General features: G+C 36.3%; 1 protein-coding gene across 1 annotated transcript; it reads left to right on the top strand.

Annotated features, from left to right (window-relative positions):
* LOC121371022 (probable beta-D-xylosidase 5) lies at nt 1–20,056 on the top strand. Its single transcript, XM_041496632.1, has 12 exons — nt 1–399; nt 4,347–4,506; nt 5,080–5,250; nt 6,392–6,483; nt 6,882–7,108; nt 7,735–7,988; nt 9,173–9,395; nt 10,021–10,110; nt 10,618–10,829; nt 11,719–11,919; nt 19,061–19,235; nt 19,810–20,056. The coding sequence occupies exons 1-12, from the start codon at nt 101–103 to the stop codon at nt 19,923–19,925; spliced, it is 2,220 nt and encodes a 739-aa protein (XP_041352566.1). The 5' UTR covers nt 1–100; the 3' UTR covers nt 19,926–20,056.
* The last annotated feature ends 414 nt before the right edge of the window (nt 20,057–20,470 follow it).

Consider the following 20,470-nt stretch of genomic DNA (forward strand, 5'->3'; position numbering starts at 1 on the left):
TTTCACAATATAGGCCTATATCTCGTTGGTGGGTTGGTGTTGTAACATTTCGCCGAGAATATCCGGAAACATTTTCACGTAAGACACAATTATAAATTCCATGGAGGTTTTCTTAACAATAGCGTTGATGTCAGCTACAACTGTCTCTGACTACCCATTCCGTAACACATCACTGCCATGGAAAGACAGAGTAAATGACTTAGTGAGTCGGCTCACCATGGAGGAAATTAAAGAACAGATGTCGCGTGGAGGGGCGGGTCCAAACGGGGGACCAGCCCCGGCTATCCCTCGTCTTGGTATCAAGCCGTATTCCTGGAACACTGAGTGTTTGCGAGGTGACGTAGGAGCCGGAAACGCTACTTCCTTCCCACAAGCCATTGGTCTAGCTGCAACTTTCAGGTATTTTAAAGGCACATAGTCGTAGTCCTCTAAGACACTGTATGGTAGTTCTTGATTAAAGTTTCTTGTTGAAATATTAATATATGTCTTGCTTAGAGGTTCCTCCCGTCCTCCACCACCACTTTGGGGTATTGAATTTGCTTTGTGATATTTGAAATATGAAAATTATGTTGGTTATCGTGAATGAAACCTAATCGCAACTCTGACCCTAAAATATAGGCACGGCGGAAGCAAGTAGACATTGTGTGTGTGTGGAGGGGTGGGGGGGGGGATGCTGACAGGGTGGCTTGGGGGTATGCTCCTTCGTAAAATCTAGATGTCCTGAAATGCCATTTCCTGCATTCTATAAGTAAAATTCATCTCTTCCTTAACATTTACTATCAATAGTATTTTTGATACAGAAATATTGAAGGGGCTAGAGATCCCCTAGCCTCCCACTGTCCCGCCGTGCCTGAAACTCTAATATTTATAACAATAAATAAAATAGTTTTAATAAACGTTTTTATTTTAAATATTTATTGCCCCAAATATTTATATATTAATAATGTCAGGGTTACAATAGATACATAAATATAAAGTGCATTCAATAAAATTACTCGTTAATTGAAACAGCTAGACAGAGAGAAAAGAAGAAAAGAAAAATCCATATTCCAGATGTAGAAAACAAACGTTATTGGCTTTTAGGTTACAAAAAAACCCAGTATGTGTCTTATATTGGAGTTATTTTTAAATATTACGGCTAAGTTTAACTTTCTAGACATCTTTGCCAAGGTGCCCAGTTTTAATCAAACTCTTTATGTGAACAGTTTTTATAGAGTATGTATTTCTCTTTATGTAATTTACCTGTAATTACATTTTTAAATTCCAGTTATATGAAATATATTCTTTTGAAGTTTCGATATATATATATATATATATATATATATATATATATATATATATATATATATATATATATATACTGACACACAATGAAATTGCAAAAACAACTTTTCATTGCAAATAACGACAAACTATTAATGAATTAATGGATAATGTAATATGACATTAATGACTGGTATTCATGAGATACATTCACATGGAAACATGGTCAGTTGACATCAGTAATCGAGTTGCATTCGTAATCGAAAAGTTCAAACCCCCCCCCCCCCCCCCCCCATATCAAGGTCAGTATCTGGTGTGTCCATCATTGGCCCGTGAGAATGCATGAAGACGACGGGGAAATGATTGGCACAAACATCTCAAATAAGCCACAGGAATGTTCCTCCACTCCTGCAACGTCTGTGCAAGCTCAACGACGTTACGCGGTGGTGGCTGGCGGTGACGTACACGCCGTCCTAACTCATCCCACATGTGTTCAATTGGGTTCAAATCCGGTGAAACGGCGGGCCAGTTCATAAAGGTGATACCGGCTTGTTGCAGGACTGCCTGGGTAATTCTTGCAGTATGTGGACGGGCATTGTCTTGTTGAAAGAGAAGGGGACCTCCTGGTCTTCGCTGACGGCGCAAAAGTGGCTGGAGAACTGGTCTTAGAATAACGTCAACATAACGCTGGGCTGTAAGGGCATCGTGGACAATGATGAGATCACTCCTGAAATCACAGTTGATTGCCCCCCATACCATCAGACAACCGCCGCCAAACCGATCACGTTCCCTCTCACATCCGTCAGCGTACCGTTCACGGAGTCTCCTGTAGACATGTACTCTTCCATCGGCAAAGGAGACAGAGAAACGGGACCCATCTGAGAAAACAATGCTCCGGTAAAAGGCTGGTGGATGATTACCATTCTGGAGAGCAAACTGTAGTCTCGCAGCACGATGTCGCGGTGTCATGATGTTACCGTTGTACGGGCGTCTGCATCTGAGTGCAGCCGTTCTGAGTCGACGGATGACCGTCATCGGATGGATAGGCCTTCCATGACGTCCTATCGTGTTGCTTGCTGTCATCGTTTCAGTTCTGAACCGGTCACGGAGGTGGTGTCGTCGAATCTGCCGATCTTGGCGTGGGGTCATAACGGGACGTTGACCAGGTCGAGGTCGATCACGGACACTCCCGGTTTGTTGATGACGTTCAACAAGTCGTCCAATAGTTGATGGATGGACTCTGAAGGTCCTAGCAACTTGGCTTTGCGAAGTCCCCCCTTGAACCATGCCCAACGCTCGCTCCCTTTGTTCTTCTCTGAGTCGTGGCATTCTTAATGTGACGAGGAATATGACACCGTTACGTGACTTTTATGTGTCCACATACTGGCATTTCACGTGCATTGCATGTAGCATGATTGAGCATGTAGTGAACGCATTTCACACCATTTTGTGTGTTTCTGCTATTGTATGTGTAACGAGAACAAAACCAGGATTAAAACCCAGACAAAAGTACCAATCAATGACTTCGTCTCATAAATTGTTATTTTAAGTCCAATAAATATATTTTTCATTAATCACAACTAAATATTGAAAAACATGTTTTGCGTTTTCATTGTGTGTCAGTATATATATATATATATATATATATATATATATATATATATATATATATATATATATATATATATATATATATATATATATATAATGCTTTACATTGACAATAAGCCAATTCACAAATTTATGATTTGTATGTATGCTTCCGAATAGAACCATACTTATATCAAGCTGAATATGTTCGTCTTTTTGCTGTAACCATTGTTCTATAGTTTTCTAAAGTTCACTGACTTAGGACAATCATAAAACAAGTGTTACAATGTTTCTGGTTGCTGATTACAAAAGTTACAAGTACTGGAAGCAATGCACTTTATTTTATATAAAAACTAATTTGTTGGTATAATCCTATGTAAAATGTGGTACTGAAACCATAGTCGAGTTGGGACTTTCAAAATCATGAATGGCAGACTATAATACTTTGCCCGTTTTGAAGTCGGAAAACAGCATCCTTCACGAGAATATTTTAATTGTGATGTAGGAACTACAGTAGCATTATTCAGTACTTTATATATTTCTCTACTTTCCGATTTGTTTTTCGCAAGAAGCTTTATTGTTGAAGGAAATACTGGATGTTTAGACACTTCGTATGTTTGTTTATTTAAATTTGTTTTGTTTCGTATAAATAATTTGATTGCACACATTAAAGAGGCATATTCTAAAAAAAAATTATCGTATATTATATTTTGTATTAAAAGTATTATAATCCATAAACTGCCCTTGGCTATCTAGTAAATCATATAAAAATATAACGCTTTTTCAGTGAAATTCTTATATAATATAGGTTTTCTAGTATATTACTATTATTCCAAATGTTCAAACTTAGAATTTCTTCTTCATTTTGAAATGTTAATTTTTGTTGAAATAAAATCCAACTATTAGTATTTAATACATTCTTCCAAAACATATTTTAAATTTTCTTTTTCTTTCTTTATCCTAAGCTGAATGTTTTAATAAACATTTGTTAGGGAGAACGGGACTCTTGTTCGTGGTTGTTCTAATATCTTTAGAAGCTCAAAACAGTGGCTTGATGAGATCGTTTGGTACGCGGGCCATAATTTTGATGAAACATATTTTTGAGTACCTTTAAGAAATCCATGCTGTTGAATTGTCACGAGGTGCCAAAATACAGAATCGTTCAGCTGATAACAAACGTACGCATTTACTCGCCACCACCCCATCCCCATTAATATTTGAAAATATAAAAGATCTGTGAGTGCAGGATCTGTATGTGATTATACATTCAGAAAAGAAAACAGAAATGGATCCACCGAGGAGATTAGATCTTTCGAGCCTAGCATGAATATACAGCAATAACTATACCATAAACAGCAGCAGCTGCAGTAGCAGCAGCAGCAGCAGCAGCAATACCACAAATTACAGATCTCCCTATTCACTATCACCACATCCGAGACATCTTCCCAGAATACAAGTAAATCAATGGTCATATTTCCGCCTTCTTCTTGCAGCCCTTCGCTAGTCTTCAGTGTGGCTGAAGCCACCGGTATAGAGGTCCGTGCGAAGTTTAACGACTACATGAAACACGGGCTATATGGAGACCACAGGGGAATTAGCTGCTTCAGTCCAGTCATCAATATCATGCGGGATCCCAGATGGGGTCGCAACCAGGTATTTATAGAAATCCCTCTTTTTCCATACAGTGTGGTATTTCTGACTAAGAGAATTTCGATTTTTTAAATCGAACAAAAACATAAAAAATATAGAATTAACTAGTTTATCACCGACGTCGGAAGGGAATGTGGGTACGGAGGGACTGTCCTTCCCAATTCTGGATATTATGCAACCTAACCCCATAAAAATAACTGCCTATGTTCGTGTGTTCCATTATCATCAGTATTGAAACTATTGAGCATCCATACATGTGCAATGCTAACATTATATTTATAAAACAATAGGATAAAATATAGTCTTAGTAGCACAGTCCGTTAACTGTTATTTAATGGTTTCGTCATACATTCCCAATATATTTAATGGCTGAATGATCGTAAATAAATTGGACACAATCTTGAATTAGACAAAATATATAAAAGTGAGCATAGGCTCATTATTCTACGAACACTGGACTCCAGGCATGTATGTATCCAGGGTCACTTATGTAGGCTTGATTATCGGGGGAAATTGGTCTGGCAACATTGATCACTGTCTCAAAGCATTCATTTTGAATCTTTTGTTATTTCTGAGGAAACGTACGGTGAAGATCCTATCCTGAGTGGAATATTAGCAGAACACTTCGTGAAGGGTCTCCAGGGAAACAACTCCAGGTTCATCCGGGCCAATGCCGGCTGTAAACACTTCGACGTGCACGGGGGACCCGAAGATATTCCTGTGTCTAGGTTCTCGTTTGATGCCAAGGTTTGTTAAAGGGACATTCCTGAGTATGCTGCATTGTAAGATGTTTCCGACTAATAAAATAGTTCTACGATTAAACTTACATATTAAATATATTTTCTTGTTTAGAATATCAGTGTCTGTATATTCAATGTGTTTCTGGACATCTTAATATTTGTAAAAAGACCAAACTGGATTTTGTCTTCAAATTATTTCATACGTACGAAAAATTATATTTTAGGAAATAAAATGAAATTTAACCTAGTACAAATATTAGAACGATCAGAAACACGTTTAATATACAGCCACTAATATTTTATGCAGAAATATATACTTGATATGTAATTGCAATCGTTAAAAAGTCTCTGTTAATCGATAACATCTTAAAAATTGCAGCAAACTCGGGAATGTCCCTTTAATGCACATTCTCGGACAGTAAGAGTCATAGAATGTTATTATACTCCTCTGTATCCCAATAATTCTTAATCCTGTATCATTCTTTCACTCGTAACTTTTTTTCATATGACATCGGAGTGCGACAAGGTGAACATTTGTCACCTGTTCTATTTTCTCTTTACTTAAATGACCTGGAAACGTATCTTCTTAGTCAAAACTGTACTGAATTCCACTGTCATTGGCGATTTCGCCACCTTTTTGGATGCTGGCATCTGCCTGTTTTGCCTGCTACACGCGGACGACACACTTGCAACACACACTTAACATCTTTTACCAATACGGTAACACATGGAAACGTAAGACCAATGGTGATTACACAAATGAGTCTTACAGGTATGGATGTGTTTCGGCATGGGTGGGAATGAGCATTGATAGTTCTCCCTGGTCAAAAAATTTCGAAAACTAGAAATGCAAATTCATGCATTCAATAAGTAAAATTCATACGACAGAATGATGGTGAAAAGTGTTCAGGCCAGATCCTTTTGCCCGAATGTCACTATAATTTTTGCCCGAATGAGTAGATTTGCTCCAGCAGGGGTGGGGGCAGTTGCCCCTCTGCCCCCCACTCCACCCCATTTTGTATGCTTATGTATAAAAGTAGATGACAATTACAATACCCTAAAGTTTAACGCATTGATCAACATATCTGTACTGCTGTTTCTGTTAGATGATGTTGCTGATTTATGCGTGCCACTGTTTGTATGTACAGGTGTCTGAACGTGACTGGAGGATGACGTTCTTACCACAGTTCAAGGCGTGTGTTAAGGCCGGGTCATACAATCTGATGTGTAGTTACAACAGGTAATTACATACAATCTGGTGTGAAGTTACAAAACGTAATGACACCATTTCTTCTGCTTCAGAAATAGAAACAGCATGTAACCTATTTTTCTTGGGCAGAAGACGTCATAATCTTTCTAATTACCTGTATAATATTAATTCATGTAGTGACCTCGTATCAATTCATTCGTCTAAATAGCAGGGCCGGTATGAATAATGGTTACAATTATATATTTTTCTTTCCACGTGTTCACCTATATTTCTGTTAATTTCTACATACATAGTTCTTTCATTCATTCGTTCATTCATTATACATGTATGCCTGTAGATATACGTGTGACTGTACGTGTGTTTGTCTGTATGTATATGTCTGTCTCTATGTCCTAAATATATTTTTACATTTCTTTTTATATACACAGAATAAATGGAGTACCTTCCTGTGCTAATGACAAGCTTTTGACCAAAATTCTGCGAGACGAATGGAATTTTTCTGGCTACATCATCAGCGATGAGTCAGCCATTGAGAACATCATCACCCGGCACCACTACCTGAACACATCTGCCGAGACGGCAGCGGCGTGCATCAAAGCTGGCTGCAACCTCGAGCTGTCGTCCAATGCTGCGGATCCTGTGTACTATGCAATGCGTAAATACATTAGTGAACTAAATTAATGTACATTTAACAAAATTGTTTTTTTTTTAAACAAAAGCAACAAAAACAATGACACCAACAGCTAAACAAAAACAAGAAACATAAAAAAAACCCATAAAAACAAAACAAAAACAACAAATATTTACAAATAGTAATAAAGTACAATTAAATATAAATTAATGTTTGTTTTTTCCAATCTATTGTTCATGTTTCAAGTCTACATTTCCTATCTGTAGTCATTCCTTGAGGACAATGTTTCGTGTTCATAGCTGGTGCCTTCTGATTCCTTGGTCTTGAGTTTATGGCTGTCTGTCCTATCTACAATATAACGCATTAATGCGTGTAATGACTGTTTTTCCTACATACAGTGAGTTAATATGTGATGAGTGTTTTTCGTTTCCTACCTACAGTTGAAGTATGATGAATATATTTCCTATGTGCAGTTGATGTAGGATGAATGATTTTCTCCTGTACGGATGACGAATAATAACTGTTTTCTTCTGTACAGTTGATGCCAGATAACTGATTTTTTTCCTTATGTACAGCTCAAATTTGATTATTGTTTTACCTATGTACCATACATACTGTTAGTGTATGATGACTTATTTTTTCAATGACAGTTGACGCCATCAAACAAGGTATGCTGACTGAAGACGTAGTTCGAGATCGCGTCAAGCCGCTGTTCTACACGAGGATGAGGCTGGGGGAGTTTGATCCACCCGACGACAATCCATACACCAAACTGGATCTGTCAGTCTTACAGAGCAAAGCGCACCAGGAACTGTCTCTTAAAGCAGCCATGCAGTCATTTGTCTTACTGCAAAACAAGAATGGGTTTCTTCCGCTCAAGAAATCCGTATATAATAAAATAGCCGTGAGTATCACGAGCGATCGGGATTTGAAATAGTTTGATTATATTTGTAGAATATTATCATTGTAAAGATAGAGTCGCACGGGTGTTTATCTACGAAATGACCCAACAAAACGTTTATTTTGTTCAACGACACCACTTTCGCACCCTTTTGTTTTTCGCACGCATTTTTGATGCTGTCATGCCAATGATTATTTCAAGCCATGAGGACAAATGTTACCTTTCCGTGACCACCTACTCAAAAATAAGGCTCTTTTATGGCTCTGTTTGCACGAGTAATGTCAGTATCAAATAGATCACTTTACACACTTGGTTTTAATATACGTCCACTTGCATGCCAACGAAATATGTCTACGAATGAAAGCATTTCAAACAGTATTATCCTTTAGCCTGCATAAATAAATAAAGTTAAAGTTGAAGTTTGTTTTGTTTAATGACACCACAAGAACACATTGATTTATTAATCATCGGCTATTGGATGTCAAACATTTGGCAATTCTGACATATAATCTTATAACATATAAGCCAATTCGTCGGTTCCCTTTTGCTGTAACGGACTTCGATTACGATTACGTCGAGAGAATCCAATCAGAACCATCTGTAACACGAGCTACATATAAGGCATTGGTGCGAATTGATAGCAGATATATAATGTAGAATAACTTTGTTTTAAACTGGGTTTTTTAAAATATTTCATTGCCTATTTTCAAGACAGGTTAACTGTAGTTCAACATATTTGGACACGGACTAAGTGAGTGTTAGATGATTAGTAGTTATTCAAACAAGACGTCAGTATATAATGGTTTTACACCTTCCCACTGAATTGTGAACGCACTTCAGGACCCACCTTCTTTAAACTAGATACTTTAATCAAGCTGCTACGGAGTTAGGTTAAATCGATTTAGATACTGAACAAAAAAATCAATTAAGATAGAAGATATTTTCGGCATTTCTCTTTATGGTACAAGTTGCATTTGCTTTAATTTTACAACGCAAACAAAGCTTGCATTTATTTCATTGTTAACATTGATCAAAATTTATTAAGACATTTAAAAATCATCTGTGATTAAAATGTGCTAAGATATTACAACAGCAAACACCCTGACCACAATGTCTAATATAGCCCGTAAATAATTGTTTTTAGTAAACTAGTATATTTATCTTCTGTAATAACATTTGTATCATAGATTATTGGTCCAATGGCCAATAACACCGAACAGCTGTTTGGTGACTATACCCCGACTATCGATCTATCGGTGACAACGACGCCTTTACAAGGACTGAAGGAACTTGGCAAAGAGTTCAGCTACGCTCCTGGTTGTGACTCTAATGCCTGCACCAAGTACTATTCAGCCGAGATTGAGAAGACAGTTACTGGAGCTGATGTCATAGTTGCATGTCTGGGAACAGGTACGCCCTGCTATTTAAAAACAAAATACGAGACACTTTAGGTGATGAATACAGACAAAGTTTGCAAATTGATATGCCTTTGTGGGAGTGATTTGCATTGCTGTAAAGGAAAGCTACCACCCGTGTCTTCATTTTCAAGTGAAATTATGATAGAAAAGATTAGACCATAAGGACATACACCAGAAGAAATTTGTTTTACGGAATAAAACGAAAATGCTCACTTACTACTTAAATATTGACGAAATAAAATGAGTGGTTCGTAATGCTTTGGTTCTTTTCGGTATTTTAAGTGACGCATTTCGTGGTATTTACAATTAAAAACGTGGAACAGCTGTAATACATTAAACACAGACCATATCCTAACCGATATGAAAAAACCCAACATCACCTCAAAAACTAGTAGCCTGATTAAAATATTCCTTGTGTCATTGAGAATGTATGTATATTAATTTAAGTTAATCATATTATTCCCATTTTGAGGGAAGCCAGCTAGTTATGTTCTATAAATATATATCAATTTCGGTAAATCGATGTGCTTGAAATTAATTAGTGTTTTTTTTAAATCACTCCAAAAAATATGAACTCTATGAAATTTATATAAATATTTTTGAAAACTTTATTTAAGGACAAATTCTGGAACGAGAAGGGCATGATCGGGCTGACTTAGAATGGCCAGGAAAACAACTTCAAGTCATTCAAGACGCTGTTAAATACGGTAAACGAATGCATTGATGGATGGATGGATGAATGAATGAATGAATGGATGGATGAATGAATGAATGAATGAATGAATGAATGAATGAATGAACGAACGAACGAACGAACGAAGGAACGAACGAATGAATAAATTAATAAATCAGGAAAGAGGGAGCTTAGACTGCAAGACAAAATAGTTTTAAAGTATGAAAAAAACCCACCCAGAAGCATATAGCATCAGTTAAAATAAGAAGACAGAAGAGTAACAATATACATCAGAAATAATATATAAAATATTGTTAAACTAGATACATCAAATGTATTGTGTAATCTGTAATAATCTTTAATCATACCTCGATAAAATCTGAGTCCTATAAGTAAGATTTTAGAAGCTATTGTTCATTCGTCGGACGTTCATTACAGTTCCTAGCTGGTCTTTGTGGTTTCATGCCTTGGAATTATACGACATGTTGTCCACTGAACAGTGTTATTCGGTTGTCTTATTATCGTGGACTTGTCACCACAGGTAAAGGAGCACCACTGGTCGTGTTTCTGTTCAACGCCGGACCTCTGAACTTAACTTGGGTCTACAGCAACAACGACGTGAACGCCATGTTTGAAGTGTTCTTCCCGGCTCAGGCGACTGGCGAGGCGATGAGGAGAATTCTCACCAACCAACAAGATGGCGACGTCCCGGCCGGAAGACTCCCCAACACGTGGCCCAAATACATCGATGACGTCAGTACTGGGTTTTGTTTAAATGTAGTTTTATAATTCCGAATGGTAGACTATTACAACAAACTTGATATATTTGTTTAGAAGACAAAACATGCAGTTAAAAGCTATACCATCATACATTTGTTATGAACATTACCGCAGTCTTGTATGATAATCAATTTCCATAGCTATTCATGTGTGATCGTGCAAGTGAAGATGGGCCTAGTTATAAATTTAAGACTGGAGACATAGCCACAATAGAGTGGTAGAGTGATATATAAAAAGTCGTGATAAACACTACCATATCTCAGGGAATGTGTGATTTTGATATCAACGTGCTTTACATGCGTGCTATCAAGCTTCAATATTATTAATAAAGACGAAATAGTGCCAACCTGAGTCAGTACAGGCGTAGCTCGTGCGGTTAGAGGGCATGATCGTAGAATCCTGGGAAACGTAGACATGGTCAAGGATCTCCAACTCCTCACTGGGGACTGGGAAAGTTGAATATGATGTTGTGACATTATAATGGGCTTTCCTACCAAAATAGGATCGCCATGTATATAGCCAGCTCTCGGTAGCCGAGACTATATTCACTGTCGCCGTGTGCAAAAAATATCTACATGAGGTGGACCAACGGGTATGATATCGGCAGTGCAGATCAAGAGAGGAGAAGAAGCATTGAAAACTGTTGCATTGCATATTATAGATACATTCTTAGTCTTTCGCCAATAACAAATCTTTCATATAGTGTTCACTTGGCCTAACAGACCGAATAAACTGAACAGGCACACCATATTCTAATGAACATGCACATATGCACCATATAATAAGTGGACCGAAGTTATTATTACATTTTTAGAATATAAAACACTCTTACATAATGTCCTCTTTTTTTTACTCACAATAGGTACCTCCTATAACAGACTATACGATGGAAGGAAGGACGTATCGCTATTTTAAAGGAGAGGTCTACTACCCATTTGGATTCGGTTTGTCCTATACAAGCTTTGAATACACCGAGATGACAACTCCGATTAGAGTGAAAGCTGGAGACGACGTTTCTGGAGAGATCGTCGTTCGGAATTCTGGGAAATATGACGCTGACGAGGTGAAGACAGAGAGAGAGAGAGAGAGAGAGAGAGAGAGAGAGAGAGAGAGAAGAGAGAGAGAGAGAGAGAGAGAGAGAGAGAGAGAGAGAGAGAGAGAGAGAGAGAGAGAGAGAGAGAGAGAGAGAGAGAGAGAGAGAGAGAGAGAGAGAGAGAGATGTTTCTTTGCTAATAGTTGCTAGGCTAGTATAGTGTTAGTGAAATAACCTATATGTATCTAGGGCTAAGGCATCTTTTTCAGAAGCAACAAGTATTCAGTGAAACAAGAGTTCGCCAAGCACATTGAACTCGAAGAAAGATGTCTAGATGATTCCATTTATCTTACAACGAGTTGTTTAAAGGAAACATGACACGAGACCATATTATAGCTCATTTTAAAAGAAAAATGATATAAAAATAATATACAAATAACTTTATAACAATAAAATACGTGTAGTTAACTTAAAATGAAGAAATTACGCTAATCAGTATCAAAGTACGATTTATGCATATTTCTTCGTGAGCGTTCGGAAAAAAAGGGAAGTGACGTCAGAGCCGCTGTACTCTTCCATTGTTGTTAACTGTTTATATATGGAGTAAGGGGCTTACGATCTTTTCAGTCCAACAGTGCCGTACTGCGCGGCCTTTGGGTGTAAAAATAAACAGTTTAAACGATCGGCATTGTCTTTTTATGGTTTTCCAAAGGATTGTATCCGAAGAAAGACGCGTGTATATTTATCGCAAAAGAAAAGATGGGACACCAACACCGCATAGTACTTTGGTGTCAGCCTAAGTACAGCCCGGAGCCCGAACGTTACCCGGAGACAAAAACAGTACTCGGTTGCGAATGCCGAGGTGTACATTGTACATATTTGGCACAAAGATACACCTCAGCATAATGTATTTATATATGTTAAAACAAAAATGTAGAATTTGTTATTTATTTATTTTTTTGGAAAAAAAAACGATTTTTCATGTTAGGGCTGTAGGCCTACATAACAAAATCTGTATTCACCGTCCGAAGAAGGAAACGTCAATAAGTAATTAAATATGGCATATACAAACATGGGATTTGGCATGAGGATATATCTCAGTACGATGTATTTAAATATGTTTTTAAAAAACGTGTAGAAAACAATAATAATTTTAAATAATGTTTTTAATCTTCGGGCGGAATACGTCACAAAAACGTTCCTCATCGCCCGAAGCCCCAAAGCAACACGAAGTTCAATACAAAAAAAACCCACTACTGTCGGTGTCGAAATAACTATTATGTTTCATCCACGGGCTGACTTGAGAATCGGAGTGTTGTTTTAGTTAATTGGTCCTTTCTTTCCGTGGCCTGCACATGTGATTCCTGATTGGCAGGTGTATATTGCAGGGTATCGACCAGGTAAGTGATTACCACGGTCTAGACATACGTACAAAATACGTGCCAGTTTTTTTAAGATCACAGGGTATTGTGGCGTAACCTGTCGCGACTATAGTACAATGTTAATAGACATTATCAGCCGCCCTGCTTCATTACTGTAAATAATGCTGTAAAACCCTTGATTAAGTAGACTTTCCCATCTAAAATTACAAAACTGACCAATTACGTAGTACCAAAGAAAAGAAAATTATCACTTGGGTATCGTGAGTGGTCGTTTTTACTCTAACGCACCCTACCAATAGGCCTAATAATATGCTACTTTTTTTTATGAGAGAAAAATACTATAACCCCATTTCGTTCTATTGATGCAAATAGAAATATATTTAGTTTAAAAGTTGATTATACTCTCAAGTCATTTATGTTGTTTTACAAGCCAGGTTAATGAAAGTGAAGCGCCTTGTCGTAAATTAGAGCGTTTGTTTACACTGTGCATACAGATTTCATTATGTACAGCCCGAACATAAAAAATGCGACATTTTCTTTTTAAAAAACCCCAAAAATGTTTGTCCTACATTTATATTTTTTATATATTTAAATACATCATATCGAGGTGTATCTTTATGCTAAATATGAACAGTATACACCTCGGCATTAGCATCCGAGTTTTGGTTTTGTCTCCGGGCTGTAAATTGGTCGACCGGTCTGGTCTGGCACCATCAGTTTCTCCACCCTCCGACTCGCTATCCGTTTTTTCTTCAGTATCACTGTTGTAAGTAAATGTGTGTCTTTCTTCATTTACTAACAGCTCATATTGATACGGCAAAACGTTTTGCGAACGAACACTCATTGTTTTGGTAAGCTGTGCAAGTCTTAGATTCTTTATGAGTGGTACGGACTAATGCTTTTAAGTGTAAGGTTTCAGATCAAGCGACGCGTCTCTGACGTCACGGACCTCGTGATTGCCCTGCTCATTAAAGATCGGCAATTTCCGCTAAGAGCTCGTATCTGGGGTTCTTTTATGGAGATATTTTAAGTAATTAATTTTTTATAATTTTTTTTTTTAGGTGATTCAATTTATAATTAATTGTACATGGTTGGTGCCAAATATGGTTTACGTGACATGTTTCCTTTAAAAACGTATCAAATCTTTCTCATAGATGGATGACAAAGGATCTTGGTAACTTGGTTTACAATTTGATGCATCATGGTCTGTCCTATTTGTGAATGCTTCGAGTTGGTTTGGACTCTTCTCAATAAGTAGTTTGGCCCAGCTGAGCCGTCTTTGACATTGATTAGTATCTACCCCTCAATCCCGACTGGATGATCAACCATACACGGAGCCGGTCGCGAAGCTCTCACTGGTATAGCTCTTTGGGTCATTCATACAAACAAGCTACATAACCTCGTTAAGGAATAGGCCTTGAGAAGGTGCATCGTAGTAAAGAGCCCAACTATAGGAGAAGCCATGTGTTTAGGGAAGTGACGTCATGTATCAACATGCGCGCGCATCTGGTAGGCAGAAGTCTATCATAATGGCCATTAGTAACAAAGCGAACTAGCGTAGCGTGAATAGCAAAGAATGGCCAACACGTGCTTAAATTACCGCTTGTAGCACGGGAACGCTATTCTACATAGCTCCTGTATGGAGGAGACGCATGTACTCTTTCCACCCATAAAATTTGACGATTGACCGAGTTCAAAACTATAGCAAACTTCCTTTTTTTTCTTTTTCTTTTCACCTGAATAAATATTTTTAGTCCATGTATTTTTAAAGCGTCTGGTCCATATTTCAAGTAAAGCATTACAAACGAGCGCGCGCACACACAAATAAAAATAATAAAATAAAACGAGTAGGCCTATATTTTTTATTTAAAACTGTTTAAAAGAAATAATTGGCCTACACTTTGTTAAAGGAAATTATTTCTTTAAACAATTTTAAATAACCCATATATATATATATATGTGTATATATACATGTATATATACATGTATATATACATGTATATATATATGTATATATGTATGTATGTATGTACATATACATATACATATATATGTACACATACACATACACACACACACACACACACATATATATATATATATATATATATATATATATATATATATATATATATATAAACATTTGTTACAAATGAACAACCAGTAGACAATATATAGACAGTAGTTATATATATATAACACATCAGACTTGTCTACTGGTTCATTTGTAAGGCTTTTCATCAACAATAAATTTAAGCAAGTATCTTATTAGAAAACTTTACAAAAACTTTAAAACTATTAATTTTATCAAGTCCTTTTTTATTCCTTAAACTTGCTGATATCGGATACATATTAACACATTGTATTAAAATGGAGGAACCTAAATTTAGTTTCCATACATGTTCCATGACCACACATACATTGCTCCCTCTAGCTACAGTGTCCCTTTTTAAATATTAGTACAGAACTTAGCCTTTTAAACTGGATACATCTCAAATTTACTTGGTCCCTCACCTTTGTGGTTCCATCTTCAGAACATTTTGTAGCATTATTTTATATATATATATATACATAAAAATTGTCATTAATATTTTAATTGCCTAATCCCATGCAGGCCAGGACATAGTTTAATACGCAGTCGATCTAGGATTGATTCCTGTTGGTGGTCCTATAGGGCTGTTTCTCATTCCAGCCAGTGCTCTACAACTGGTGTAACAAAGGCTACACTATTTATTATCCTGTCTGTGGGCTGATGCATATAAAAGGTCCCTTATTGTTAATCGGAAAGAGTAATCCATTGTGTGACAGCAGCAGGTTTCCTCCCTAATATTATCTGTGTGATCCCTAAACATGTCCGACTCTATATATCCGTAATTAAAATGACTTGAGTGCATTGTTAAATAAAAGATTCCTTCCTTTCAAATCTAAAACAGTGTCAGTTACCTTTGACAAGAGGCACAGTTTCAAAGGCTATCACTTTCAACCTGATTAATAAACCAGTTAAAACAACAAATTACTGTAAATGGTAACAATACAATGTTTTAATGTAAGACACACATTAACACAATGCAAATATCATTTGATCATTGGTTTATAATGATAATAGAAAAAGAAAATAATAAATATGTGTTGTCTATTGTTTCTCGATATAATTTTATTGATTTTGTAAAGTCTGTTTTTATTAGAAAATAGAGATCCTGGTAAAAAAAGATTAAATCCAAGTGTTATCAATGTCATCATCACATACTGAATAGCCCCAATAATATTGCATATGGTACTTTGGAAAGTCAGTGAAAAAGGTTCTGGTATCCTTCTTATGCACAGAAACAGGAGATACTGTAGAAAAGAATCGCTGAATCTAATACCAGTGTTCTCCTTAGCATCCCTTAATTCACCCTAAAACTTGAACGCCCTTAATTCATCGTGAAAGGCCCATTTTTCACCCAAGAGTTGCCAGTTCTCTTTTTGTCCATAAACCGGGATCACTGATACCTAGAAAAAAATAAGAAAATTGGTAAATTTCTATGATATATAAGTATGAAAGTTTTATATTGTGTATATTGAATATTATTGAAATATTTGAATACACATAAATGTATTTGTGAAGACATATTGACATCTGTCACTGATGACAATAATACTTATAAATACAATCAGCTCCCCTTTTCTTTCTTTATTTGCTGCAAACAAATTCAGATAACTTATATAATAAATGCATGTAACATAATTTATGTTTTTAATAAAATATGGTGGCTATCACCAACTTGTGGATCAATATCCAGTTTTATTATTAGTATTTATTTATTTTTAATCCCAAACAAATGATTTAATACATCTGATATCCCACCCTGAAATGTTTATACCTTTTATTTTATTATTAAAAAATCAACTTACACATTACAAATACACCTGTGGATCACTTCTTCAATAAAAAAAAAGTAAAACATTATAATTAACATATAATATAATTAATAAATGGAAATATTTCAGAACCATTTTCATATGAAACAATATATATATGCTTGATTGCACACACACACGCACAGCTCCCTGTTATTTAATTAAAAATATAAATACTCCAGCCACCTACATATTTTATGGCATAATACAATATAAAATATATTCAGATTTTTGTTTTACCCACTAATGGATCTGTCAATACAAACAAAAAGTTACATAAAACGTTGTTTGTCGACTGACTGGGTAGGCCTACTGTTCACAGAGTATCTATCTTTGTTTCCATGTCAGTTTGGTGGGGGCTTTTATTATTATTATTTTTTATTTTATTATCTTTTCAATTTTCATTTCAATAAATACTGACGTGTATTAGTATTACGAATGAATAACATACAACAAACCTTGTATAAAATGACGATCTCCGTTGTTGGATGGGCAAAGTTGATTGTCAGCTTTAACTGTTCAACGTTTCGCTTCCACTGTATTTGATGAAACTAATTTCATAATCCTTATTACAGTGACTTGTGCATCTAACAACAACGTATGAAATTACCATGACAAAATACCATTCATCAAAACTAGTCTACACTGATTTAATTGACGGAAAAACATTCGATTGTTCATTACTACTAATGCCAGTATTGTCAACTGGTTTCTTGCCTACCAGCGCTCACGCGGTACCACGTGATCAAAACATGTGACGTCACCGTGGCTTCTCCTATAGGTTTCATCACCGTCTGTCTGTCTGTCTGTCTGTCTGTCCGTCTGTCCCACATATAGTTTTGTGCATGTTTTTTGTCACCAATATCTTGTGATATTGAGCTGGAATTTTGTGTATAGCTTTATCCTATACAATTACAGATGAAGTTTGACTTTGAAGGCGATTTGCCCATTTTTTCGCGGAGTTATGGTCCTTGAATTTAGAAGATACGAAAATTTGTTATCCGGACCTTGTTTTTGCAATGCCGTAAGATATTAAGCTGATATTTTGTGTATAGCTTTATCATGTTCCGTTACAGAACAAGTTTGACTTTCATGGCGATTTACCGTTTTTCACAGAGTTATGTCCCTTGAATTTAGGAGATACGAAAATGTGTTGAGACTGGTATATGTATTGGGTTTTTTTACTCTCCGAATGTTTGTTTCTAGATGCGTTCCTCATACACGTATTTATAACTTGAGTTGATAGTTTACAGGTTACATCGTACGAGTATGGAGCTTGTATGTTCGCACGTAAAAGCAGTAATAATACTTCCGTTCTTTTTTATTGGCCGAGTAAAACTCACAACAGGCCATACGTCTAATTGGCTACGAGTCTAATGCTTAGCACACACTTACCGATTAAAGGTAACCAAGGAGCAAATTTCACAACGCATCATACGTAAGTTTACGTCTGCTGCTAACATTATATCGGTCTTATGTTTACACGTGTTTGGCGTCTGTTTCACTCAGAAAATGACATCATTACAGAATACGGAACACTGCAAGGACAAATGAAAATGAAATACTAGTATATGAATTCTAACCTACATATGTTGTACTGCTAATCTGGTTAGTTGTAGATTTATTCTTACGTGCAAAACTAGGCAAAACGATTTTTGAAATTGGACCCAGGTCTATATTTTGTGGCACAAAGTAAGGCTCCCGATAATTTCTCCAATCTGATTGAAATCAGCTATAGATGAGTGGAGTTGATTTTAATCAAATTGGTATACATTTTGAGACACATCACATATTGACAGATCGACATCTAGTGGTATAAAGCACCTCTACACCCCCTCCCACTCACCCAGGTTATCCATCATAAGACATCACGTATTGTTATATTCTAGGTTGTCCAAATCTACATCTGGTGGCAAAAATCATCTGTGCCTGTCCCCCAGTTACAACTGGTATATGTTGACCGAGTCAGAATCACTAGAGAGACATCTGCAAATGTCAAGTTTACTGTCCCAGCTGAGAGACTGGCGGTGTGGCACGATGGAACAGGATGGGTAATAGAAGAAGGTATGCATTGTACTGAATGCTAGTTAGCAAATGTATATATATGCATTGGTGAACATTAATAATTGTTGGATCAACAAGAAGTTCATTGTGAGCTTTCGTCTGGTTTCTACCACAGATCAACATATCACGACCACACAAAATAATGCACGTATTGTTTTATATAGGTACATGTCTGCATTCGCAGAGAGAGAGAGAGAGAGAGAGAGAGAGAGAGAGAGAGAGAGAGAGAGAGAGAGAGAGAGAGAGAGAGAGAGAGAGAGAGAGAGAGAGAGAGAGAGAGTGTGTGTGTTAATTAATGGCAAAAATAAATTATACTAAATGTCCATGTGATTGTGAACCTGCCATCAAAACGTGAACACATATTTCAAACTATTTATAATAAATTTTATTTATTAATATTACCTTTTGGAAAAGCTATCAACTTGATTTTAGAGGAGATGAATAAAACTTGTTTGTGTTTCATAACATTAAGTAAATAGGTGATCATTTATGATGCCCGGGGCTAGTTTCAAAAATGACTGTTTAAACTTCCACAAGAATTACTTTTGTCTTCTATGTTGGTCTTTTATTGCAGGTATGTATGGAATATCAGGCGGTGGACAACAACCCAACCAGAAAGTGAAAGTTGATTCTAATGTACTTACCTCAGAGTTTCAAGTGATCGGAACAGCGTTTCTAGGCATGTCTTAACTAACATAAGATCAGCAAACTGCTAGGTAAACGCGTGCGGGTATATTATAATTATTGTTCTCACTAAAGCATGCTTTCCTTTGAATTTGTAAATAATAATGTAATATTGTCTAAATAAAACTAATTATTAATTTGTCTTGCTTTTTCTTTATTTGTCTCATTAAGCCAGTGCACCACGACTTGTATATCGTGGTATGTGCTATACTGTCTGTAGGATGGTGCATATAAAAGATCCCTTACTGCTAATGAAACAATGTAGCGGGTTTGACATCTAATAGCCGATAATTAATCAATCATAGTGCTCTATTGGTGTCATTAAACAAAACTTTAACTTTATTTATGCAGGCTAAAGGGTAATATTGTATGAAATGCTTTCGTTTGTAGACATATTTCTTTGGCATGCAAGTGGACGTATATTAAAAACAAGTGTGTAAAGTGATCAGTTTAATACTGACGTGACCTAACTCAGGCGGGCTTTGATATTTAAAGGGACATTCCTGAGTTTGCTGCATTGTAAGATGTTTCCGAAAAATAAAATATTTCTA

This window comes from Gigantopelta aegis, chromosome 4 (genome assembly GCF_016097555.1).
Source record: "Gigantopelta aegis isolate Gae_Host chromosome 4, Gae_host_genome, whole genome shotgun sequence".
In the NCBI taxonomy this organism is placed as follows: Eukaryota; Metazoa; Mollusca; class Gastropoda; order Neomphalida; family Peltospiridae; genus Gigantopelta; species Gigantopelta aegis.